We start from the raw sequence: 26612 nt of genomic DNA on the forward strand, positions 1-26612 counted from the left end.
TTCAGAGACCAGTTATATACCATTTATTGAGATAAACATAAATACTCAATCAAATAGTCTAACCAAACAGCATTTGAAATAAAACTATTCCTCAAGACAGGGAAAAACAATGAAAGAGAACAAACAAAAAACAAAAAACAGTGGCTGGCAATGAATGTTATTCTGAGTATATTTAAATTTAAATGGACATCTTGAGTGGGTCTGGCAGTAAGTAATGTAAGCATCAAATAAATGAAGTAACAGCAAAACTAAAAGCTCTGGGCTAAAAGTTTTCATTAGGTGAAGGGATAGGAAGAGAAAGCAAGGGTGGTCTCTTCTTAGAGGAGAGTGGCAAAGAAAACTAATCATGGGTGAGAGAGTGTAACAGTCCTCTCATTCTGCCCAAATGATGATTAAGAATGGGGAGATAACTACCATTCTAAGCACAGTGGGAAGTTCCAATTTAGCAAGAGAAAACGGGAATGATCAGCCAACATAAGGAAATGACCAACATAATATAAGAGGTGCGATAAAAAAATACGGTGAATGTTTAAATTTCAAAAATCTATTACAATAAAAGACACATTGTCATTAATCTCCCTCAAAATACTCCCCATCGCTTCAAACACACTTATCCCATCATTCTTGCCACTTTCTGAAGCAGTTCTGGAAGTCCTCTTTCGTGTCTTTAGTTGCGCTGTTGTGGCTGCCTTGATGTCCTGAATCGATTCAAAACGTTTATCTTTCATTGTCCTTTTGACTTTGGGGAAGAGCCAGAAGTCGCACGGTGCCAGATCTGGTTAATAAGGTGGTTGAGGACACACCGTAACGTTTTTACTTGACAGAAATTGCCATACCAGAAGCAATGTGTGACACGGAGGGAGCATTGTCATGATGGAGGATAACTTAAAGACACTCATAAAAGAGGACTTCCAGAAATGCTTCAGAAAATGGCAAGAATGATAAGTGTGTTCGAAGCGAGGGGAAGTATTTTGAGGGGAATTGTCACGTTTTTTACTGTGATAATTTTTATTTAAACATTCATATTTTTTAAATCACACCTGGTAAATACCGTGTTTCCCCAAAAATAAGACCTAACTGGACCATCAGCTCTAATGCGTCTTTTGGAGCAAAACTTAATGTAAGACCCAGTTTTATGAATGTCAACTACAAGTTTATATATATGTATATGTGTGTGTGTATATATATATATATATATATATATATATATGTATATATATGTGTGTGTATATATATATTATGTATATAGTTACAAGAAGTGGAGTTCAGCATTAGGAATAGAGACAGTGGAAATGTAATGGCTGTGTGCGATGTCAGAGGGATACTGGATGGGGAGAGGGGGGTTGACACAGTGTGAGGGATATAAATAATAAATGTCTAACTATTACATTGTTTTGTGCACGTGAAACTAAAAAAAAAAAAAAAAAAAAAAAAAAGACCCAGTCTTATTTTAATATAAGACCAGGGATAATATAATTAATATCATATAATATCATATTAATACCGGGTCTTATATAAGACCCGATCTTATATTAATTTTTGCTCCAAAAGACGCATTATAGCTGATGGTCTGGCTAGGTCTTATTTTCTGGAAAACACAGCATTACACAGTATGGAAATAAATTATCATAAGGATTATACTAGGCCAGAGTTGGCAAACTTTTTATCTGCAGGACCAGACAGCACATATAGGCTTCATGGCCATAGTCTGTGTTGGAACCACTCAGCTCTGCTATGGTAGTGCAAAAGTAGTTGTAGACAACATGAACTTGAGCATGGCTGTGTTTCAGTAAAACTTTATTTATAAAACAGGCAGCAAGCCAGATTTGGTTTGTTGACCCTTACACCTGGCAGACTAGGATATTATATAACGATAAAAGGTATGATTCATAAATAGGGGTTAAGTCTTATGTCTTTATGGGTCAAACAACATAAATTAAAAAATAAAAAATCTCTGGAAATTCATGAGGTTGGTTAAAAAATTCAATTTTAGGAAATTCTGATCCAGTACACCAAATTACATAAGAACATGGAGAATTTTACCATTATAATCCACTGTCTTAAATAGAATCTTGCATCCCCAAAACATAGAATATATATATATATAATATATATATATATATATATATATATATATACACATATGTATATGTATGTGTGTGTGTGTATATATACATATATACACACACATACATATATATATATATTCATATTCAATGTTATGGAACATACACAAACATCAATCCTGTGCTTAGCCACAAAGAAAAATGTCAAATTAAAAAAAAGTAGGTATTTCCAGGCCACACTTAACAATCATAATAAAATTTGAAGTTATATAATTCAGGATGCTTTTGGCTGAAAGTTGACCAAATATCCAACTAAAATTAATTTCAGCAATAAAGGTTTATTTCTTACATAACAAGGCACCAAAGAGACAGTTTCAGAATGGGCCTCGTAGCTGTGTTGTCAGGGCTCCAATCAGCTTTTCTGAGGTTCTCCGTTTCCTCCTCCGGGTTCCAAGATGGCAGCAGCAGCTCCAGGCATCATGTTCTCATAGGAAAATGTTTAAAAGCAGGAAACCAGAGCGGGGGGGGGGGGGGGGGGGGTTGGGGAAGGGGTCTTCCTAACACATCTGTCTCTTCCGAATGAGGAAAATCTTTCCCAAAGTCCTGCAGGTCTGTCCCTGGAACATACTGGCCATACACTGGAACATATGGGCTATCCTGAGCTGCAAAGGAGGCTGAAAATTAGCATCTGACATCTTCAGATTCTAAGGCAAAACCCAGATGCTGCCAATAGGAAGGGGAATTGGGTATGGCTGCTGGGTAGGCAACCAACCCCTTCTGTCTGTGACAGAAATTATAAAAGAACCCAAAACAATTAATGTGGAAATTAAGGGACCATCTCCTAAATTTAGTTTACTCTTGGGTCAGGGAAGAAATAAATTGAGATTATTGTAAGATAACCACTTTCTATTTCATCATTTTGTATTTATTTGTTCTTTCATCACCTGGGTGTTTGGTGTTCTCTTTTCTGGCTTCTTGAATAGTACATTTAGTATATTTGAGTATAATATTTCAGGTTTTCATGTTTAGCATGAAAAGGCCATAAAAATTCTGAGCAGTGTTAGCCACATCCCACGTCTGTTGGCATGTAAAACTCTCACTGTTGTTCTTTTCTTTACCATCATAGTAAATGCAAGATTTATTTCTTTGTTAACTCAAGAATAGTATGGCTGTTTTGTTTCTTTTTAGTTTCCAAGAGAATGAAAATGTTTGGCTATTGTTAAAATTATTACACAGTGGTTAGAAAAGGTGAACTGGGAATGAATTAGAGTCAAAATTTTTTCCAACCTTTCCTTGCTTCTTTGACAATCATGGTCTCAACAACTTACATCCATAAAATTTTTCTTCAATATGAATTTTATGATACTAAGGACAGCTCTGAATGAAGGCATTCCCACTCATGTTACATTCAAGTCTTTCTCCAACATACAAGGAGCAAGCTGTGACGAGCCTATGCCAATGGGCTCTCCCCAGTACTTCCATTCATATGATTGCTTGCTAACATAAATTCCCTGATGATGAGCAAAGGGTAAGTGCTGATGGAAGGCTTTTCTACATTTATTAAATTCACTTGTGTTTCTCTATTTTGCATTCGCTGATATTGAACAGTGGTTGACTCATGATTTAAAGTCCTCCGACCTTCCCTATAGTCATTAGACTTTCCCTCAGTATGAACAAGATGATGTTGGATCAGTTGTGAGCAGTGACTGAAGGCCTTCCCACAGGCCTTACATTCATAGGGCTTCTCGCCCGTATGAATTCTGTAATGCACAGTAAGATGTGACACCCGTTTGAAAGCCCTAGCGCATACCTTACACTGGTAGGGTTTCTCTCCAGTGTGAATCCTTTGGTGCTGCTTAAGTTGTGAGCTGACCCTAAAGGCCTTCCCACATGCCTTACATTCATAAGGTTTCTCGCCAGTGTGAATTCTCTGATGCCGAATAAGAGTTGAGCCTTGATTAAAGGCCTTCCCACAGTCCTTACATTCATAGAGCTTCTTGCCAGTATGAATAGTCTGATGTTGAATCAACTGAGATCGATGACTGAAGGTCTTCGCACACTCCTTGCAGGAGTAGGGCTTTTCACCCGTATGAATTCTATAATGTACTTTAAGATGTGAGATCCGATTGAAGGCCTTTCCACACTCCTTACATTGATAGGGTTTCTCTCCAGTGTGAATTCGTTGATGTTCAATCAGCTGTGAGCTCCGACTAAAGGCCTTTGCACAATCCTTGCATTCATAAGGTTTCTCGCCAGTATGAACTCTCTGGTGTTGTATGAAATTTGAACCTGAATTGAAGGCCTTTCCACATTCTTTACACTCATAGGGTTTCTTGCCAGAATGAATATTCTCATGTTGAATTAGTCGTGAGCCATATTTAAATGCCTTCCCACATTCCTTACATTTATAGGGTTTCTCATTAGTGTGAAGTCCTTGATGACTAACAAGGAAGTCTTCTGGCCATAAGTCTTCTCTGCATTCATCATATCCACAGGATTTGTCTCTGGCATGGATTTTCTGATAAAAAGTAAGGGATGCTTGCTGGTTGAAAGCGGGCATTTCTTTGTGATTGACTATCACTTGACTCAAATGTCCATCTGGATTTCCCTGTTGTTTGTTAAACTGGATTCTGTGTACCCAATTGTCTTGTAAACTCGAGCACTCAAGACCATAACTTATAAGGTCTTCCCTTATCTCCCACTGAGGTGACTGTACTTCACAAATGGACTGCTTTGGAGACAATACCTGAGTATCATAGTTGGACTCCAATACTGCAAAAGAAAAAAGAAGCAAGGATGTGTTTGTTTGTTTTTATTTATTCCAGAATAAGGAAATTGTGTAGCAAAAATTGGAAAATTTAGACTCAATATCTCTAGTTCTTGAATGTGGCTAAGCAATTAGAAAATGGACAAGTAGGACAGAGAAAAAGGAAACACCATAAATGAGATGAGTGAGGTAATTAGGGAGGTTATAAGTGTAGTTCAGAAATACTAGTATGAATCAGAATCACCATGTTTTAAAAAATGAATGTTTCTCTGAAACCCTAGAAAAGACAAATATGATCTGGAGTGGCAGAATGCAAACCACTGGCTGCCTGGGGCTGGGGTATGAGCAATGGTGTGGGAAAGAACACAAAGTGGCTTTTCAGGGTGATGGAAACATCCTCTATGTTGACTGTGGTGGTGGCTACATGAGTGTATATATACATTTGTCAAAACTCATCAAAATATTTTACTTTACTTGCAGGCATTCTATTGAATATAAATTATACCTCAATAAGGTAGGTTTTAAAAAATTATGGTGAGGGTGGGCTGGATGCTCATCTGGCTGGAGGAACATGCTGTCTGCTTGCTAGGGGGTATGGTGGTACAGGGAGGGGGGCATTCTCACATGTCCACTGGATGCTGTAATAAGCCAGCTGCAGCCTCCGGATGTGACGCTTCCTATCTCTGAAGTTTAGCTGACACCATGGCTGGAGCTGGTGTCAACTGGACCAGTCTCTCCAGGACCTTTCCAGGGCCTAATGGTGATCTTGGAAAAAGGAGGGCCTTGTTCCTTGTTTAGAGGGTTAGGCCCCAATTTAAGGGAGGTGGCCTCCTCAAGACCAACATTCTTTGCTACTCATTCAAACTGCAAGGAAAAGCTGAATGGTGTACTTCGTCCTGATTCCACCTGGTACATGATTTTGGCTGTGGTGGCACATTTTCCTGCAATCATAGCACCCAATCTGATTTGGTTGATAAAGAATTGGTTACATGGGGGAGGGGGGTATCACTTTGTGAAGGGTGAAATGTCTATTACATTGTTTTATACACCTGAAACTAAAAAAAAAAAAAAAAAAAAAAAGAATCGGTTACAGTGATGCAAGGAACTGCAGGGCAACATGAATGGGTGCTCTTGAAGGTGGTCATGAAGTGTGTCAGACAGTCGCCCCAACAAGACTTTGGGTGAGCGTGTCTGCCTCATATGGTGGTACATGGGAGGCTGAGATTTATTTCGTTATTTGTGTAAGTATTTAACAAAAACTACTGGAACATAAGATCACCTTTATGATGGAAAATGATGAAGAGCCTGAGAAAGAAGAATCATATTTTGTGGCAATGATGCTGCTGTCACTTAAAACACTTGTGTCACAACTGTAGCGCCTTCATATGAAGTTGTGAGAATAAGACCATGAAGAGGGCACAAAGGGCAGGTATTTTTTCAGATGCCATGTTTGCGTGTTCAAGAGGAAGGTTGTGGGTCTCATTACTGTGGTCTGACAATTCCAGGAAGGCAGATTCTCAACACAGCCATTATGATGGCCACCGATGAACCGGTGGTTGATCTGCTCCACGGTTAGCGACACCTGACTGCCATCCCACACAGGAAAACTAAGGCTGCGGTGCACCATGGAGTAGTAAAATCAGCCTGGTGGACAGACACTGGTTTGGGAATGCAGAACTGTGCCCAAACAGAAGACTGGTTTTAGGAATTAAAGTGATCACACATTACTTGGTCTTTCTGGCAGTGTGGGAAAACGCCTGGCTGCCTCTAAGGACCTGCCTTTAAAAGAACTCCTCTCTCTAAACTGCCACTTTTTATATCACTGGTACCTGACACATGCCAGTCAGGGTATAGTGTTGTTTATTCCAGGAGAACTTTTGCTCTCACCTAAATTAAGCATTCCCTAAATAAATACTGTGTTATAACTATCCAAAGCTAGGATTGGCAGTCATAATTTCCTAACTTCTAGCTTCTGTTCAATTCCCTATAAAGTTGCAAAGTAGAAATAATAGTAGTGAGGTCGTCTGTATTACTTTCATGTTATCTTGACAAGACCAAGCACAATATTTTAATTACTCAGCATTCATAGTCACTGTTTTGGACAACTAATGAAATAATGTCTAAAAATCTTATGTGGAGTCTTAACATTAAAATGTTTTGGTTTCCTCATATGGAACCTCAAGGGATCTCAAACAGCCAAACAATCCTGACAAGGAAGAACAAAGTTGGAGGTCTCACTCAGTTCCTGACTTCAAAATATATGACAAACCTACAGAAATTAAAACAGTGTGGTACTGGCATAAAGGCAGATGTGTCATGCATGTGGTCAAATGATCTTTAACAAGGGTGCCAAGATCATAAAATGAGGAAAGGACAGTCTTCCACAAATGGTGTTGAGGAAACTGGATATCAACATGCAAAAGAATGAAGCAGGACTCTCTCATCCTGTACAAATATTAACTCAAAATGGAATGAAGACTTAAACATAGGACCTAGGACTATAAAGCTCCTAGAAAAAAACACAGGGGAGAAGCTTCACAGCAGTGTATTTGGCAATAATTACTTGGATATGGCACAAAAAGCATAGGCCACAAAAGCAAAAGTAGACAAATGGGACTACATCAAACTTAGAATTGCCTGTGCATCAAAGGAAACCATTAATAGAGTGAAAAGGCAACCTACAGATTGGAAGAAAATATTTGCAAGCCATATATCTGATAAGGAGTTAGTATCCAAAAGAAAGAACTCCTACAACTCAACAACAACAAAAAAACCGAACCTGATTAAAAAATGGGCAGAGGTCTTGAATAGACATTTCCCTAAAGAAGATATACACATAGCCCACAAGCACATGAAAAGATGCTCAACATCACCAATCACTAGACAAGTGCAAATCAAAACTAGAATGAGACACTGCCTCACAGCCATTAGGATGGCCACTCTAAAAAAACCAAACAGAAAATAACAAGTGTTGGAGAGGATGTGTAGAAATTGGAACCCCTGTGTGCTAATGGTGGGAATGTGAAATGGTACAGTTGCATGGGAAACCACATTAAGGTTCTGAAAAAAATTAAAAATTGAACTTCCATATGATCTAGGAATTCCACTTCTGGGTATACTATATCCAAAACAATTGAAAGCAGAATCTAAAAGAGTTATCTTCACACCCACATTCACTGCAACATTATTCACAAGAGCCAAGGAGTGAAAGCAACCCAAGTGTCCATCCATAGACGAAAGGATAAAAAAAATGTGGTCTATACATACAGCCTTAAAATGGAAGGAAATCCTGTCACATGCTATGACACGGACAAACCTGAAGGACATCATGCTAAGTGAAAGAAGCCAGACACCAAAGGCCACATATTGTGGTTCCATTTATGTGAAATGTCCACAATAAGGAAATCCAGAGAGATAGAGCAGAAGAGTGGTTGTCAGGGGCTGAGGGGAAGGGGATGGGGAGTGACTGCTTCCTTCTGGGGTGTGTCTAGGAAAAACACATGCTCAACACCACTCTACTCTCCGTATGTCTCTACTCTCCGTAAGTTTGGACACTTCTGATTACCAATTGTGTCAGTTTACCCCCACACCGAGCGATTCTCAGCTCCCTGGCACATACTGACTGGGCGGCCCACAAATTTAATTCAATTCTGACACTGTCTTTCTGCAGATAGTGTCAGATCCCACAGGTTAGGCGCTCGGTCCATAGGACTGCCTCTGGCTCCACCCGCCCTTCTATAAATCGGAGGTTCCCATGAACCCTTCCTGGGGTTCAATCATTTGCTAGAATGGCTCACAGGAAAATAGCTTACTCACTAGATCACAAGTTTATTACACAGGATACAAGTCAGAAGCAGCCAGATGGAAGAGGCACAGGGCCAGGTGTGTGTGTGGGGGGACGGAGGTAAAGCATCCACGCATCGCCAGGTGCCACCCTCCCACCCTCCATGGGTTCACCCACCTGGAAGCTCTCTGAACCCCCAACTTTAGGAATTTTTAGGGAAGTTCTATTACGTAGGCAAAATTGATTAAATCTGGCCATTGATGATTAACTCAACCTCCAGCCTCTCTCCCCTCCCCAGAGGTTGGGGTGTAGGGCCATAAGTTCCAACCCTCTAATAGCATGACTGGTTCCCCTCTCAAACAGCCTCCACCCTGGTTGGAGCTATCCAGGAGTCCCCAGTCCCTCATCAGAACACAAGAAGACTCATTACTTCACAGATTCCAAGGGTTGTCAGAGCTGTGCCAGAAAATGGGGATGAAGATCAAATACAAGGTGTGATCAAACAATTCGGTGAATGTTTAAATAAAAACAAAATTTATTATAGTAAAAGACACATTGCCATTAATCCCCCTCAAAATACTCCCCCTCGCTTCGAACACACTTATCCCATCGTTCTTGCCACTTTCTGAAGCAGTTCTGGAAGTCCTCTTTCACGAGAGTCTTTAGTTGTTTTGTCATGGTTGCCTAGATGTCCTGAATCATTTTGACTTTGGGGAAGAGCCAGAAATCGCATGGTGCCAGATCCGGTGAATAAGACGGATGAGGACACACCATAATGTTTTTATTTGACAGAAATTGCTGTACCAGAAGTGATGTGTGACATGGAGCACTGTCATTATGGAGAATGATTTACGACACTTTAACACACACCTTCTCCAACCATAGCTCACAGGTGACTGACTGCACTGAACAAGTTGAAACCTGTCACACACTATTACTAAGGTTTGATGTGCCACTTCCCATTTAGAAAATCCCTGCCTTTCTACTGGATGGCACTCGGCAGCAGCATTCACCGTATTTTTTTATCACAAAGGGAAAGGCTCCGTGTCACACATGGCTTCTGGTACAGCAATTTCTGTCAAATAAAAGCATTACGGTGGGGCAACCTGGTAGGGACCCCCTCTCGTTCTGAGAGCTGCAATTCTTTACTCTTTACTTTTAATAAACTATCCTCCTTTACAACTCCTCACCTCTCCTTGGTCCATGCTTCCATTCTTCGGTTTCACAAGACACAATCCTGGCACAAAGAAAATATTCTATATCATTTGGGGGCTTGTCATGGGATTGAAGGAGAGATAAATGTTATCTGTGCCTTTTTACTTGCCTTCATCATTTTTGTCTCTTTCTCCTGTCACACAAATATCGGGCCTCAGTCAGCCATTTAAAAGTGACCAGCATGGCTGCCGACCTTAAGCCAGGGAGGTAAAGGCTTTGCGGAAGGGCTCTGGTCAATCCCCTCTGGCACTGAGCCAGGGGAATGTTGGCTACAGTCTGACGGCTTTCTCTTATAAAGAGGGGAGCCCGAGAATGGCGCGAGGGCCTGGAAGGGTGCCATTTGGACGCTCTCCCTCTCCCTCCCTGCTACTTTCTCCTATTCCTCTGCTGCCTTTCTCCTTTCTGTGAGGAGGCTGAATGCTGGCGCGTGGCCAGGACTGTGGGCCTTCGCAGACAACTAAGTCGTGGCTGGTCGTGGCTACTCTGCGGTGGGCCCCAAAGGTCTCTCTGGTCCCTCCCCGGCCCGACCGCCCATAAGGTGCCAGTGGGATGACTCCTCCAACCATGCTGCTCTTCTCATCCTGTCACCTTCTCTCCCCAGCTCTTGAGACATTGTTCCGGGGTCCCTTCCCTGTGAGACCTCAACACTGTCCAGTGATGTATTTTGACAATCCAGCCAGGAGGTAAGCCCCTTTCAGGGGACCCTAAAATCTCTCATGCACTTTCCTAAAACTCTTTTGTTTGCCATCCTTTGCGGGCACAGGTCGGACAGTTAAAGGCCATTAGGGCATCCCCCACTTGAAAACTCCTGTGACAGGATAACCCGGTCTTGGAACAGGTCATTTAGGACCCGCCGGGCTCAAGACAACTTCAAGCACCAGTGAGGTCTGTGCTTGTACGGCATAATGTCTCTCTAGAGCAGGGGTGTCAAAACTGCGGCCCGCGGGTCAACTGAGGTCCGCAATCCATTGTTAATTGGCCCGCAGCAAATTCCCAAAATATATTTAGTTTACTTAAATAAACCAGGTGAGGCAATACGTACTTCACCTCAAGTGAGTGGCCCGGCTGTTTGTGTATTTTACTGCATATGGTCCTTGGTGAAAAACGTTGAAAAAAGTTTGGACACCCCTGCTCTAGAGACTTGATTTTTCATCCCCTATGTTCTTCCATGATCTCACTGTGCTCCTCTGGGGACCGCATGCTAGGGGACCAGCGCTAGCTTCTTGGCCACCTGGCTCCGCCCCCAGCTCAGCCCTGGAGCATCAGCTGAGAGGGAGGGGCCGCAAAAGCACAGCTCCTCCAGAGCACCGCCCGCCTGGCCACCACAGCCACCGAAACAGCCTTGTCCGAAGACTTTTGGGGCTTCAGATGTCTCTTTTTGTCCTCCTTCACATATTGGGCTTTAGGGCCTTCTTCCACTCCCTCTCGCCTAGGCCGTATGCCTTCCTTACAGACTTTTTGAGTACATACTCCCTCCTTAAACACCTCTAGTCAGAAGGCTGCTATTATATCAATCGTACCATCAATTTTCAAGACGCCCAGAGTCAGGCCATACACCCCTCTACTTTAAAACACCTCATTATTGGCCACAGCCTTTATTGGCCTGTGGGCCGGCTCCAAACATTCAGGAAGGGACACAAACGGATTTGGGTAGGCACCTACCAGAGGCACAGGCCAGGCAGCCCAGATAAGCACCACTGACCCTGGCACGCCGTGTCTCCCCACTCACCCCGGAACGGGTCGTGCGGTTTCTGTGGCCCAAGTTTTCTAGGGGACGCCCTAGACCACATTGTGGGAGATGAATTGTAAAGGGACACCTTTCTGTTCTTCCTCCCTTTCAGATGGGCAATCAGCCCTCATGAGCCTTTACCCCCCTGAATTGCATCTTGAAACATTGGGACAAATTTGACCCTCAGACTTTGAAGAAGCGACGCCTGGTTTTCTTTTGCTCCGAGGTTTGGCCTCAATACAAGTTGGAACATGGGGAAATTTGGTCTTCTGAGGTAAGTACTAACTATAATACTATCATGCAATTAGATTTATTTTGCGGGCGGGAAGGCAAATGGTCAGAAGTTCCTTACGTACAGGCTTTCTTTGCTCTAAGAGCAAAGAGAACATAGATCTTTGCCAAAAGTGTAAGACAGACCCAGCCCTTGTGGGTCTCTTGTCCCCCTCCTCCTAAGGAGACTTCTCCTAAGGAAACTCCTCCTAAGGCGACCCCTCCTAAAGGGACTCCTCCAAAGAAACCTCCAATGGGATCCTCCTCTCCTGAGGAGGTCCCTTCAATAGACACCCAGTCAAGAGATTGTCCCAAAACTTGATATCCTGCTCTTCCTCCGAAGCCAGTTCCTGCCCCGGCTCCTTCTGGTTGTCCACCACATCCAGGACCTCCTGTACAAAAGCGTCCCCAGCTTGAAGTACACCTCCTACCCTTACAGGAAATGCCAGGAGAATTTACGCCTGCCAGAGTTCAAGTCCCTTTCTCCCTACAGGACCTTAGACAAATAAAGGGAGACCTAGGGAAGTTTTCACATGATCCTGATAAATACATAGAAGCTTTCCAGAAAGTGACCTCGATCTCTGACCTCTCTTGGAGAGATGTCATATTAGTTTCAAATCAGACTCTCACAAGTTCTGAAAAACAAGCAGCCTTGCAAGCTGCCGAAAAGTTTGAAGATGAACAGTTCTTCATATATCATGAGAGGCAGGCAGGAAAGGACCCCATTCAAGAGCTTTTCCCTACGGGACAACAAGCAGTACCTGCTGCAGACCCACAATGGGATCCCGATACAGCCATGGGAAATTGGCAAAGAAAACACTTTCTGGCATGCATTTTAGAGGAACTGAGGAGAACTAGGGCTAAATCCATCAATTATTCAAAACTATCTACTATCAGCCAAAATTCGGAAGAAATTTCCTCAGCCTTTTTAGAACGGTTCCAGGAGACCCTAATCAAATACACTCCCATAAGGCCAAACTCCCCTGCAGGGGAAATTCTTTTGAAGGACAAATTCATAACACAGGCTGCCCCAGATATCCGCAGGAAATTACAAAAACTGGCTATTGGTCCTGAAAGCACCTTGGACCAGTTATTCAAAGTGGCCAACTCCGTCTTTCACAATAGGGACCAAGAGGAAGCCCAGGATAAGGAGAGGAAGAAAGAAGGCAGAAGTACTGGTGGCTGCCTTACAGGGTGCCCAGAGAAAGTCCGACTGCCACTGATGTGGACAGTCTGGTCACTGGCAAAGGGAATGCCCACAGCAACCGGAGCCGACCCGGAGACCTCTGTGGCCCTGTCCCACCTGTAAAGGGGATCACAGGAAGTCAGACTGTCCCCAGAGGCCTCCACCCCTGAGGCCAGTCTCATCCAGTCAGACTCCCACTCAGGACTGAGGGGCCCCAGGGCTTCTATCAGTGGCTCCCTTGTCCCATCTAGCCATTGGGACTCCTGAGCCCGGGGTAATCCTAGAAGTAGAAGGAAAATCTATTGATTTCCTTCTAGACATGGAAGCCACATTCTCTGTCCTCCTCTCCAATCCAGGGCCCCCTCCAATCGAGACGTTACTGTCCGCGAAGTCATACGCAAGCCAACTACAGTAGTACCTCGGTTTTCGAATGTCTCCGTTGATGAACATTTCAGTTTACAAACGCCATAAACCTGGAAGTAAATGCTTCGTCGAACACACCTCGGAAGTCAAACATGTCACACGGCTTCCGCTGAGTGCAAGATCCTGAAGCCTAGCCGTCGGCTGTTTTTGAACGTTTCAGAACTCGAACGGTCTTCCGGAAAGGATTATGTTCGAAAACCGAGATACCACTATACTAAATATTTTCCCCAGCCCTTAGGCTGCGTATGGGGCGACCTAATGTTCTCCCATTCATTCTTAATCATGCCAGAAAGCCCTACCCCACTATTAGGAAGAGACATTATGACTGAGATGGGAACCATTTTTCTCCTGGCCCCTGGAAGTGTTCCTAGCTACCTCCAGGTGTTAGAAGCCGACATCAACTCTGATGTTGGGCCACACAGGGGGTAGTTGGTTGTGCCTTAACAGCCACCCCGGTCCACATTCATCTTAAGGACCCCATTCTTATTTTCCTTGCCAAAAACAATACCCTCTAAAACCCGAGGCATGGAAAGGACTAATACCAATCATTAACAATCTCAAATGACAAGGTCTTCTTAGAAAATGCAGTAGTCCTTGCAACACCCCCATCTTAGGAATTCCCAAACCAAATGGGGAATGGAGGTTAATTCAAGACTTCTGGGCCATCAACGAGGCAGTTACTCCTCTACACCCTATAGTTCCAAATCCTTACACGCTCTTAGCCCAAATATCTGAGGCTGACAGACAGCTCACCGTTTTAGACTTAAAAGATGCCTTTTTCTGCATACTTGTATACACTGACTCACAATATCTTTTTGCCTTTGAGGACCCTGAAAGCCAGACTTCACAGCTCACCTGGACGGTCCTTCCTCAGGTTTAGAAACAGTCCCCACCTATCTGGACAGGCCCTCTCTAGGGACTTATCAGAATGTTCATATGACAGTTGTACACTCTTACACTATGTCGATGACCTCCTATTGTGTGCTCTGTCTGAAGACCTTATCAGCCAAGGCACCATTGCTCTTCTAAATTTTTTAACCTCTCAAGGCTACAAGACTTCCAAGGCTAAGGCCCATATGTGTCAAACTTCTGTCAAATACCTTGGGCTAATTATCCCTGAAGGAACTAGGGCCCTGGGACAGGACAGGCTCCGTCCCATCTCCAGGTGTCCCCTACTTAAGACCCTAAAACAACTAAGGGGTTTCCTAGGCATCGCTGACTACTGCCACCTACGGAATCCAGGAGACAGAGAAATGGCCTCCCTCTCTATCAACTAATCAAAGACACTCAAGCTGCAAATACCCACCTGTTACTTTGGAGCCCAGAGACAGAACAGGCTTTTACTCTTTTAAAACAAGCTCTTTCAAGTGCCCCAGCTTTAAGCCTGCCCACAGGAAAATCCTTTCATTTATGTGTAACAGAGAGAAAAGGAATGGCTTTAGGAGTCCTAACGCAGCCCAGGGGACCCTCACAGCAGCCAGTGGACTAAGTAAAGAGCTGGACCTCATAGCACGCGACTGGCCAGCCTGTCTCCGGGCAGTAGCTGCGGCCGCTCTCCTAGTTCTCGAAGCCACCACGCTCACAATGGGGCAAGACTTAACCGTTTTCACCCCACACCACATTCAAGAGCTTTTAAATGCTGGTGATAGTCACTGGCTCACTGATGGCTGCCTCCTGAGGTATCAGATCCTCTTGTTAGAAGGTCCTGTAATCCAAATACAAACTTGTCCACCTGAATCCTGCCACCTTCCTCCCAGAGACGAGGAAGAATTAACTCATGACTGCCACCAAGTTTTAATGCAAAGCTGTATGTACTGCTAGAGCAGATTTACAAGAAACACCCCGAGACAACCCAGATTGGACTCTTCACTGAGAAGAGCTCTTGTATAGAAAATGACATACAAAAGGCTGGATATGCTGTAGTTCCTCTACATAGTATCTTAGAAAACATAAGCCTTCCCTCTGGGATCAGCACACAACTGGCTGAGCTAATAGCTCTCACCCGAGCACTAGAACTGAGTAAAGGAAAAAGAGCCGTGACTCCGGCTAATCAACGTGTTAGTTTCACTTGCCGCTCCAACCAGTGCCTTCATCTTTCAGGCGGTAACAGTTTAAACTGTAGCTCTACCACCTCTATGAGTTCTAATGCACATGTCAAATTGCTGGCTAGATGATTTCTCATTTGTGGGAAGATAACCTCCCAGCTTACAGCACTGGGGGATCCTGCTCTCTCAGGAGATTAACTATCTTCTTATCCCAAAAGCCTCATTAGCTGAAACATCACAATAAACTTACTTTGGACTCCAGCTGTAACAGCGATATACATTTATTCAGCCCCACTGGTATCACCTCATGCTATTGCCTACTATGCGTCTCAGCTTACAGACTACTCACTGGTTGGCTACAATGGCCTACAAGACAACAACATCCTCACCTGGATTTGTTCACCTACCGGGGACCCTTAGATAGACCTCTGCACAAGCCCTAGCTGCCAGTCTCTTTCTACACCCCTCCTCAGCCTGAAGTAGCCATAGCGGACATCGCCCCTATTCCCCAATGGAAGTTAGGGTTATGTCTTCAGAGGGGAGATTCAGATAGGTTAGTTAGCATGTCATTAGGTAGACAGGAAAAGATCCCTGGTGAAATAAGCAAAAGGCAACCATATCCTCAAACTCCAGGTTCTGGAATGTCTCCTTCACTACAAAGATATAGAATGCACCTTGAGGTTAATAAAACATCTCATAAATCCCTTTTGGCCAGACAAAGGAGCAGATCTGATAGATAGGGGTGGGTTCGTTAATCCCTTTAGGGTGGGCAAACAGGACAAACCTGATAGACGAATTCCATTAGAAGGCACCAGCCCCTTCTCCAAGCAGGCAAGGAAAGGTATAAAAACCAGAGCCTTTGCCCCACGTTGGGCAACCCGGTCAGGACTCCCTCTAGTTCCGAGAGCTGAGACTCTTTACTCTTTACTTTTAATAAACTAACCTCTTTAAAAAAAAAAACACAAACAAACAAAAAAAACATTACTGTGTCCTCATCCACTTTATTTATCACATCTGTCACCGTGTGACTTCTGGCTCTTCCCCAAAGTCAAAATGACCATGAAAGGTAAATGTTTTAAATTGATCCAGGACATCAAGGCAGCCATGACAGTGCAACTGAAGACATTCATAAAAGAGGACTTCCAGAACTGTTTCAGAAAGTGGCAAGAACATGAGATAACTGTGTTCGAAGTGAGGAGGAATATTTTAATGGCAAGGTGTCTTTTACTGTAATACAAAATTTTAATTTAAACATTCACCATATTTTTGATCACACCTCATATAGATTTCTTATTATAAATCATGATATCACAGGATGATAAAAACTAGGATTTTGAAACTAGGTAATGGTGATACCATGTTTCCCCGAAAATAAGACCTGGCCAGACCATCAGTTCTAATGCGTCTTTTGGAGCAAAAATTAATATAAGATCCAGTCTTATTTTACTATAAGACCGGGTCTTATAATATAATATAAAATGTAATATAATTAATATGATACACTGTAAGACCAGGTCTTATATTATTTTTTGCTCCAAAAGACGCATTAGAGGTGATGGTTCAGCTAGGTCTTATTTTCGGGGAAACACGGTAGTCATACAATACGGTGACTGTATTAAGTGCCAATGAACTATACACTTGAAGGTGATTAAACAGGTGAAACGTGTTATGTATTTTTATCATTTTTTAAAAATTAAAATTAAACTTAAAAAGGAAAATTTCTGGAAAATGTACAAATTACCACAACTTAATAAATGCAACATGTGCATGTTTAGATTCAGTATTCAGTATTAGGAAATCTATTCACATAATCCAGACTTTACAGATTGAAAAAGAAAAAAACAAAAACCCACAAGATATGAAAAGTGGACACTTTTTTAACCAAATAAAATATCCTTATCTTACTCATCTACCCAAGTATGATATTCTGTTTAATGAGAAAATACCAAAAATTTTGCTATTAAGGTCAAGAATGAGATTAGGACGTACACTATTTCCACTAACATTGTTCTGGGGGATCCTATATAATCAGCATCCTAATCAGGCAAGAGAAAAAACCCTAAGCAGTATAAAAATGCAAAAACATTATCGCCATTTGCAAATGACATAATTGAATACTTGGCATGCTCAAGAGAAGTACATGAAAAACAGTGATAAAACAGTCAGAAAATTCAGGAAGTTGGGTTAGCTACAAAATTAATCTGAAGACATAAACGGCTTTCATCATATAAAAAATAACCAGTTGGAATATAATATGGATGAATGTGATATTATAGTCGTCCATATTATGGATTATGATATTTCCAATAGCAGCAACAAACATAAAATACCTACGAATAAATATAAGAAGAAACGTACAAGATCTGTATAAAGAAAATGTTAAACCTTCATTGGGGTGGACAAAAATGAAGGGGAAAGCTTACCATGACCTTCGATAGAAGACTCTAAGAGAGAAAACCGTTTTTTCCTAAATTAATCTATAAATTTATCATGATCTCAGTAAGAAAAATTACATTATCATTATTATTATTTTAAACCAGTTAGTCTGATTCTAATGTTCAGATGGAAAAGTAAATGAGAACAGTCAGGAAATTTCTGGGGAAAAAAAAAAAAATGAAGAGGGACCAATTCTACCAGGTTTTTAAAACATATATAAGCCCTCAATAATTAAAACAGCATGGTGTTGTCACATGGTTAGACAGAAAGACTAACAGGATAGAATAGAAAGTGTAAAAATAGATCCAAATACAGAGGTAAAATAACAGATGATACAGGTGGCTTTAGGGATAACGGGAAAAAGACAAAATTAGCTAGTAAATGCTATTTGAACAACTAGATAACAATGTGAAAGTTAACGTGAAATCACATCTTACAGTAGGATAAATTCCAGATGGATCATATTACCATAAATAAACTAGAAAAACATAGCAGAGTTTGTAACCTCAGAGTGACGTCCTCTTTAAATACGACACAAACCCACACATCTAAGGAGTAAAAAAACTGATCACCACCAACAAACAAACCAACAAACAAGCAAGCAAATAGTGTGCTGTCCAAACTCAAAAATAAATGTTCTCATCACAGGTGGGGTAGGCAGAATAACAGCCTCCCAAGGTGCCTGCATCCTGATCCCCAGGACCCGAGGACACGTTAGGTTACACGGCTGCACACGTCTTCACTCGTGACTCAGGCCACACCTCATCTCACTTACTGCGTGGGGCCAACTGCCACGTGACTGTGGTGAGTCCACACCTGTGGTGCTCAGGTCTTAGCTCCCCATTTGAAGTGCTCTTACAGTACGTTGTGGAAACTGTGTATTGATCTTTTTGGTCTCCTGTGACATTGCGACTGGTTTTCAATCAGGGAAGATTCTGTCCCCACCCAGGACATTTGGCAATGTCTGGAGACATTGTTATTGTCCCAGTGAGGGTAGGGGTTTACTGGCATCTGGTGAGTGGAGGCCAGGGGGGCTTCTACACATCCTATAGTGCAGCATGGCCCTCCACAACAAAGAATTATCCTGCCCAAAATGTCAACACCCCTGAGACTGAGAAACCCGCCATCCAGTGTATGGGCACTGCAGGCAGAAGGGATAGCCCTGAGGCAAAGGTGGGATGTGCCACCATAGCAGAGCTAAGTAGCTGCAACACAGGCCACATGGCCAGGAATGCCTAAAATATTTACTGTCTGGCCTTTTAAAGAAAACATTGGCTAACCCCTATGCTAACAGAACAGCAAAGGGCTTGTGTAGCTCTAACTGAATGAGCCACAGGGAGAGTGACAGATGAAATCAGGGGAAGCAGATCACAGAAAGCAACACAGTGCAACAGAACTTTCTGTGATATTGAAAATGTTCCATTCTGCATGGTCCAATATGGAAGCCACTAGCTCCACATGACTACTGCGCATTTGAAACGTGCTACTGTGTTTCCCCGAAAATAAGACCTAGCTGGACAATCAGCTCTAATGCGTCTTTTGGAGCAAAAATCTATATAAGACCCAGTCTTATTTTACTACAATATAAGACCTGGTCTTATATAACATAATGCAAGACCAGGTCTTAAATTAATTTTTGCTCCAAAAGACATATTAGAGCTGATTGTCTGGCTAGGTCTTATTTTTGAGGAAACAGGGTGGGGTGACTATGGAATGAAATTTATATTTTATTTAAAATTTTAGTTAAAATTAAAATTTAAATAGCATGTGTGACTAGTGGCTACTCTATTGGCAGCACAGACATAGAACTTCTAGGCCATGGTATGGATTTTGGAGTTTCTCTGAGTGAGACGTGAAGCTTTCGAGAGGTTCTGAGCAGAGATGTGATACACCCTCACTGAAGTATGTAGTGAAGCAGTCACTCTAGCTGCTGTGTGGAAAACACACTGTAGTGGACAAGAGTGGAAGCAGAAGGATGGGGAGGAGGCTACTGCAACAGTCCAAGCCACAGAGGATGGTGGTGGGGAAGTAGGCAGTAGCAGTATGCTGGTTATAATTCATTCAATTCTGGATTATTTCAAAGTAGACTGACTAGGATTTGCTGACAGACTACGGAAGTGTGTGGAAGAGAGAAGTCAAGGATGCTTCGAGTGTTTTGGCTTGAGCAAGAATCAAGTGTCCTACTACTGAAGTGCAGAAGACAGGGGGAAGGGTAGACTTGTTGGGGGGGAAGTCAGGACTCCTTTGTGGACTTAAGTTCGAAGCCTGGTAAGCACCCCAGTGGCCATGATGAGAAGGCGGTTGGATATAAGTAGCTGGAGCTTACAGAGAGGCTGAAGGTGAAGATAACCATTTGCATGTCCAACAGAACTTTCTGCAATGATGTAATGTATCTGCGTTGTCCAATGCAGGGCCATGGGCCCGAAAGTAGCTACTGAACATTTGAAATATGGTAAGTGCAACTGAGGTACTTAAGTATTAAGTATATTTCATCGTAATCAACTGAATTTCAATGGCCACCTGGGGCCAATGGTGCCATACTAGACAGTACAGGTATGAGTGGTATTTATAGCACGGTCATGGACAAGGTCCTGGGGATGAAAACAAACAGGAAAGAAGAGGCCCAAGTCTAAGCCCAACATTTAGAGACGCTGAGAAGATCCACCAAAGGAGGCCGAGGGTGGGGTAATGGGGCAGGCGAGAACAAGAGGTAGTGATGGCCCAAACATACAGAACTGCTTCAGGACGGGACCCGCTTTTGTCAAATGCGCTGACAAGCTACAGAAGATGATGACTGGGACCTGATTTCTGAGTTTGACAACTTGGAGGAAAGGTCTTGCTTCCTGTCGCCCATGGCCAGCTTCTTGCCAAACAGTTGGACGGTTATCTGTGGTAGCTTCTCTCTTCCCGTGCATGCATCACTCACCTGGGCACACACCTCGGGTTGCTGCCCTCTCTACCATCCAGGGCTCTTTGCCTTGCTCCAGGAAGGAGATCACATCAGGTTTGGAAATGGCAAGATCTGGTTGTGAGAAAAAAAATGCCACCCAGTTATGGTGTGAACCCCAGAATTCAGATCCACGGCCTGATCATTGGAGAGCGTCAGGTGCAGGAAGAGCCATAGGAAGACGCGACATAACCTGACGGGTGGGGAAGATGTAGCTTCAGCCCATGGAGCTGCCCTTTAACCACGCAAAGAGTAACCCAAGATTGACAAGGAAGGAACAGATACGCGCAAGGGTAACCTCCGAATAGACCAGGTCACCTTACCCAGCGAGACCAGGTTGCTGTAAGTCTCCAGCATAACGTCTCTGTACAAATCCCTCTGAGCTGGCACCAGCCGTTCCCATTCTTCTTGGGAGAAGACTACAGCCACATCCCTGAACAAGTCTGACCCCTGGAACAACAGGCAGGTATGTTGTCATATGCGCACATCAAGGACATGTCTCTGGTGGCATGAGGGGAGATGGAGGAAGTATGTGCAGGAATGGGGTATTCTAGAAAAAGAAAAAGCTGGGGCTAGAGGCCTCTGATGTAAATGGACGAGAAGAGAAAATGGGCATCAATAAAATGGAAAGGTTCAATGTTCTTGAAAATTCCTTTTTATTACAAACCAAAGCTACTGTATACAGGGCTGGGATGAAAATTAAAATCCAACTAAATGGAGTTTTCCCAATTGTGACAGTGCAATAAAGTACGCTGCCTATTCCATCCTTGGCATATATTAAATTCTCCCCGTGAGATCTAGAATTTCTACTTTTATGGGGGTGGGGGGTAAGGGAAGCCCAAACCAATCATTTTTGATAGGAGAGGACAATGGATGGGAGACCATACTAGCTGCCTGGTCCTTTCATTCCCTAAAATGGGAACCTCTGAGAAGCAGATTCTTGGATAGAAACCAGGTGGTAAGCTTCCGGACAGAGAAAGCAAGTATTTACATGATTTTAAACTCACAAGGGACATGACTTTTAGAATTTCATGGGCTGATGGGTCCGCCTCCTGGCTCCTCTGTTGGGGAAGGGCAGAGTCCTGAGATGGCAGAGCTGGGGAAGGAAAGAGCAAATATGAGGTCAGGCTGGCCTTACGGTTCCCAGGATGCCACAGCTAAAAGTCCCCATTCGCTAACCCCCACCGACCACAAAAATTAGAGGTAGTTGGGACAAATTGTGGCCCTCACCCAACTCCAGGAAACCCAGCTTCAGCTGCAAGGGGGCCCTTTCTCTCTAAACACCCAGAGAATTCCACCTTGTTACTGATGCAAATCTGAGACGGATGCTCAGCGCTGGCCCGGCTACTGAGACACAATGGTGTCCCATGGACCAGGAAGGTTGTGCTCAGGTCAGGAAGCACAGACCGCCCAGCGCACAATGGGGCCTACCCAGAACCCGACCATTTTTACTTTCCTCATGCCCATAATGTAAAACTTTCAGGAGTCTCCCTGGCACTTTCCCCAACTTCCACTTTCACAAACAGCCCCGCAGTCCTACTTAAGGCCTGGTGGGCACCACTTTGTGGACCCTGCCTGGAGTCAACAGGTGGGGTGTGACTGCAAATTAGATGGAGCAGGTCCCGTGCTCCATTATCAGCACATAAATAAGCCCCAGCACAGAGAAATAACAGTGTGCAAAGCTGTGCACACAATATTTGCTGCAAAACAGAACTGTGTATTAGTATGTAACAGAAGTAGGCTAGTGGTCGAATCAATTTTGGCACAGCCAGATAATGGACACCAAGCAACTATCAAAAACGATATGGGGCAACATTAAATGACAATGAAAGATCGTCACAAATGGACCCTTTGTACAACATCAGAGCATTCAGCAAAAGAAGTCAAACCCACCCATCTACTGATATATGGCCTAAAAAGAAACACCCAAAAAACAAAACCAATACTGGAATAGAAAACATCCAATTATTAAGAGTGATGTTATTTAACAACGTCTTGAGTTGTTTATAAAGAAGCTTAGGACAATGCACAACATGTTACAAATATTTAATTTTTTTCCAAGTATTTACTCTAAGTAATAAGTAAATGAGATAATTATGAATGTTCTTTAATATCACGTAATAGGAATTTTTCCTGTGACCACTTTTTTTGGCATTATCTGTAACAGCTGTTTAATATTTTATAACACGAGTGCCCAATTATTTACTCAACTATTTCTCCACTGTTGGACACAGATTTTGAACAAAATCATCTAAAATGTTCCCAAGTCGTCTTTTAAACTAGTGATTCTAAATCTTCTGGAGTCTTGCAACTCTTTGTGAATCGCATGAAATCAGACTTCGCCCCAAATTAAAAAAAAAAAAAAAAAAGGCACGCGTAAGAATGAGGCACCCGCAAGCATTTTCAGTGGGTCGGGACCCCTTAACACCCACCTAAGGGGTCCATCGACCGAAGCACTGAGCCGGGACGCAGAAAGGCGGTGCCAGCAAGACGCGCGCCGCGGGGACCGATGGGAAATGTAGTCCAGAGCCGGGGAAGCCGCAGACTCAAGCTGGAGTGAGACTTTCCGGTTCTTCCCAGGCCTGAGACCCACCCGGCCGCGGCGCCCGCTCTCGCACGGACGCCGGAGTGGCCGGCAAGCTCCGGAGCCCCTCACCTGCCGTCTGCTAGGGTCCAGGTACCACCGCAACCGCGCCCCCACGTAGGCCCGGGTGCCCTTACTCCTCGGCACCGACTCGCCACCTGGAGCCGGAAGATGGCGCAGACGCACAAAGCCGCGCCAATGCTGCGTCGCGATTGGGCCAGCGCCGCGGTGTCTTCTGGGAAACGTAGTCTCTAGGCGAAAAGGTCATCGCTAAACCGTAATGCCTAGTCTCGAGATGTTCCTGAGTGGGACCGGGGCGTGCGTGCGTGCGTGCGTGGGGGCCGTCGGGTGACACGATGGCGTGTGTACTGTTCGGTTGGTGTGTGTGTGTGAGTAGGTCTGTGCGTGGGGTGTGCTGTCTGCGCGCGATGGTCTCTCTGCGGGCAAGTGAGTGGCTGTCACTGTGTGCAGTGGTTCTTGTGAGGGTGTGTGTCGTTTTTGGTTCTGACCCGGTCCTTGAATGTGTGACTGTGCAAAAGAGTGTGTGAAAAATGTTCTCATCTATTAAATCACCGTTTCTGTGGAGCAGCCATTTTACCAGGTTTGGAGGGAGAAAAACCCAAGTTTATCTGGTGACTAATTGTAAACATTGGCGTTGTGATCACAAAATACCGTGAATGTTTAAATTAAAAAAAAATTATTACAGTAAAAGACACATTGTGATTAATCCCCTTCAAAATACACCCCCTCGCTTTGAACACGCTTATCTCATCGTTCTTGCCACTTTCTGAAGCAGTTCTGGAAGTCCTTTTCTGTGAGTGTCTTTAGTTGCGCTCTTGTGGCTGCCTGATGTCCTGAATCCATTGAAAACGTTTACCTTTCGTGGTCATTGTGACTTTGGGGAAGAGCCAGAAGTCGCACAGTGCCAGATCTGGTGAATAAGGTGGATGAGGACACATCATAATGTTTTTATTTGATAGAAATTGCTGTACCAGAAGCAATGTGACACGGAGCCTTTCCATTGTGATCAACAAATAAAGTGAATGCTGCTGCCAAGTGACATCCAAGGAAAAGGCAGGGATCTTCAACACGGGAAGCAGTGCGTTGAACCTTAGTAACAGTGTGTGACGAGTTTCAACTTGTTCGGTGCAGTCAGTTGGGTGTGAGCTATGGTTGAGAGAGAAGGTGTGTTTAAAAATGTGCCATAAATCATCCCCCATCATGACAGTGCTCCATGTCACACATCGCTTCTGGTTACAGCAATTTCTGTCAAAACCATTATGGTGTGTCTTCATCCACCTTATTCACTGGATCTGGCACCATGCGACTCTGGCTCTTCCCCAAATCAAAATGATTCAGGACATCGAGGCAGCCACAACAGCGTAACTGAAGACACTCACGAAAGAGGACTTCCAGAACTGCTTCAGAAAGTGGCAAAAATGATGGGATAAGTGTGTTTGAAGTGAGGGGGAGTATTTTGAGGGGGTTTAATGGCAATGCGTCTTTTACTGTAATAAAATTTTTTTCTTTAAACATTCACCGTATTGTTTGTTCACATCTTATATCTATGTTAAAATAAATGTACTGTGAAGGAGAATGCAAAATTGGCAAAAATGTTTTAAGTGAGACATCAAGGAGTTTCCTGTTATGGGGTGACATCTCTCGGCCAAGTCCTCTACTGTCACAAATAGTTCAACCTCAGAGTGAAAAAGTGAGAAGCCCTGGTCTTCCCACATCCCGAGGCAGCATGGTCTGTATGGTCAGGGGTCTGACCCTAGGTCAGGTCCTATTATGCCTGGTCTCTGAATGAGGAAGCCATCTCTGTCCAGGATGGTACAGTTTGTCCTGGAGAGCCAGGCCCAGAGTCCCCCTTGGAAATAGACAAATTAAGTATCAAACAAATTCTTGTGCCAAAAAGTAGGGAAATGCTCAAAAAACATCAGGGAGGATTCCATGCTTCCAACTGTGATGGTGTAATTGTACTAAGTTTGCTGTCCCACTCTAAACAAAAAACTACATACTGAGTATGAAATAAGTGTTTTCAGACATTGGAGAACTGGTGGTGCAAGACTGATCCCTGCAAGAAGGGAAATAAATGAGATCCTGCTGTAGTGGTTTTCTATCTGAAGACATATTCCACACCTCAAAGCAGAAAGGAGGAATCAAGGCAGAGCACGGATTTGCTAAGTTGACACAACACAGTTGGAGGAAACTGAAGTGACTGGAATTTGTGGGACAGAGTGTGGAAGAGAAGTTGGCATTTCCATCAAATAAGACCTACGAGTGGAGGAAATGCTACCTCTGCCTTCAGAGTGGTGGATGAACTACTACAGAACCTTGGAGAAAGCATCTTCAGAGTCAGAAGACATTTGCTTCATGATGTCAGAGGCCATGAGGCCTCATGGAAACAAAGAGACTAGACTCTTGGCTAGGACCTGAAGGAGATAGGGTACGATGGTGCCCAGGAGGTCACTGGACTATTCCAGGCTTGTGAGGGGCGGGACATTTCCAAAAAATGACTACAGAGGATGGAATTAATATCAGGGCTTCTGGTCACACCTGTAGGGTGGGTTAGCCAGGCCTCATGAGGCTGAAGGTGAGGAACCTTCGATTCCTGAGTAAGGGTGACGGGTCATTTATGGCCAGCCAGTATAACCAGACTGGACTCAGATCTCAGACAGATAAACTGGGCTGCCTTCTCTGTTTGGTCCTGACGGGTGGTGCTCAACCACATTTCCTAGAAGTGACATTGGCTCTGAGCCAGTCATCTTTCTCTTCCACTGACTGTCCACCTCAGGCCTAATCTAGGAATAGGATGGTACCAGAGCAAGAGTTGAGAAGGGGTTGGATTCTTTATATATTTTAAAGGTGGAGCTGACAGGATTTGCTGATTTATTGGGTGGAGTAGCAAAAGAAAGAGTAGTCAAGGATAACTTGAGGGAATTCTGAGCTCAATTAACTGAAGAACAGAAACATTTACTGGGTTAGGAAGACCTGGAAAGGGATACATTTGTGGACCTAAGATTGAGTGTTTGGTTTGGAATGTGATAGTTTGAAAGGTCTGTTAGACATAGAAGTGGAAATACGGAGTATCATTTTAGGGGGAAAATCTAGGCTAGAAACTTAAACTAGGAATTATTTTTATTTAGGAATAAATTAG

General features: G+C 43.5%; 1 protein-coding gene across 2 annotated transcripts; it reads right to left on the reverse strand.

Annotated features, from left to right (window-relative positions):
- ZNF582 (zinc finger protein 582) lies at nt 1-25259 on the reverse strand. 2 transcript variants are annotated; one of them, XM_074315392.2, is made up of 6 exons: nt 23301-25259; nt 21876-21964; nt 21192-21318; nt 20848-20943; nt 9808-9854; nt 4609-4838 (listed from the first exon to the last, which is right to left on the reverse strand). In XM_074315392.2, exons 1-6 carry the CDS (start codon nt 23311-23313, stop codon nt 4758-4760), a joined length of 453 nt encoding a protein of 150 aa, XP_074171493.1. In that variant the 5' UTR covers nt 23314-25259; the 3' UTR covers nt 4609-4757. The 2 variants fall into 2 exon arrangements, with proteins under 2 accessions (XP_019572464.2, XP_074171493.1); XM_019716905.3 differs by lacking the exon at nt 9808-9854 and having other exon boundaries at nt 1-4838; nt 23301-25257.
- Between the last annotated feature and the right edge of the window lie 1353 nt (nt 25260-26612).

Source organism: Rhinolophus sinicus, chromosome 8 (genome assembly GCF_057876585.1).
Source record: "Rhinolophus sinicus isolate RSI-liver-muscle chromosome 8, RSI-T2T, whole genome shotgun sequence".
NCBI classification, from domain to species: Eukaryota; Metazoa; Chordata; class Mammalia; order Chiroptera; family Rhinolophidae; genus Rhinolophus; species Rhinolophus sinicus.

Bases quoted from the DNA above. Each gene is read 5' to 3' on its own strand.
- ZNF582 (XM_019716905.3), bottom strand. The intron at 21,319-21,875 runs GTGAGTTTAAAA...CTGTTGTTCCAG, and splicing joins TTCTAAAAGTCATGTCCCTT to GGGTCAGACTTGTTCAGGGA. The intron at 20,944-21,191 runs GTAAGGTGACCT...TCTCACAACCAG, and splicing joins CAGCAACCTGGTCTCGCTGG to ATCTTGCCATTTCCAAACCT.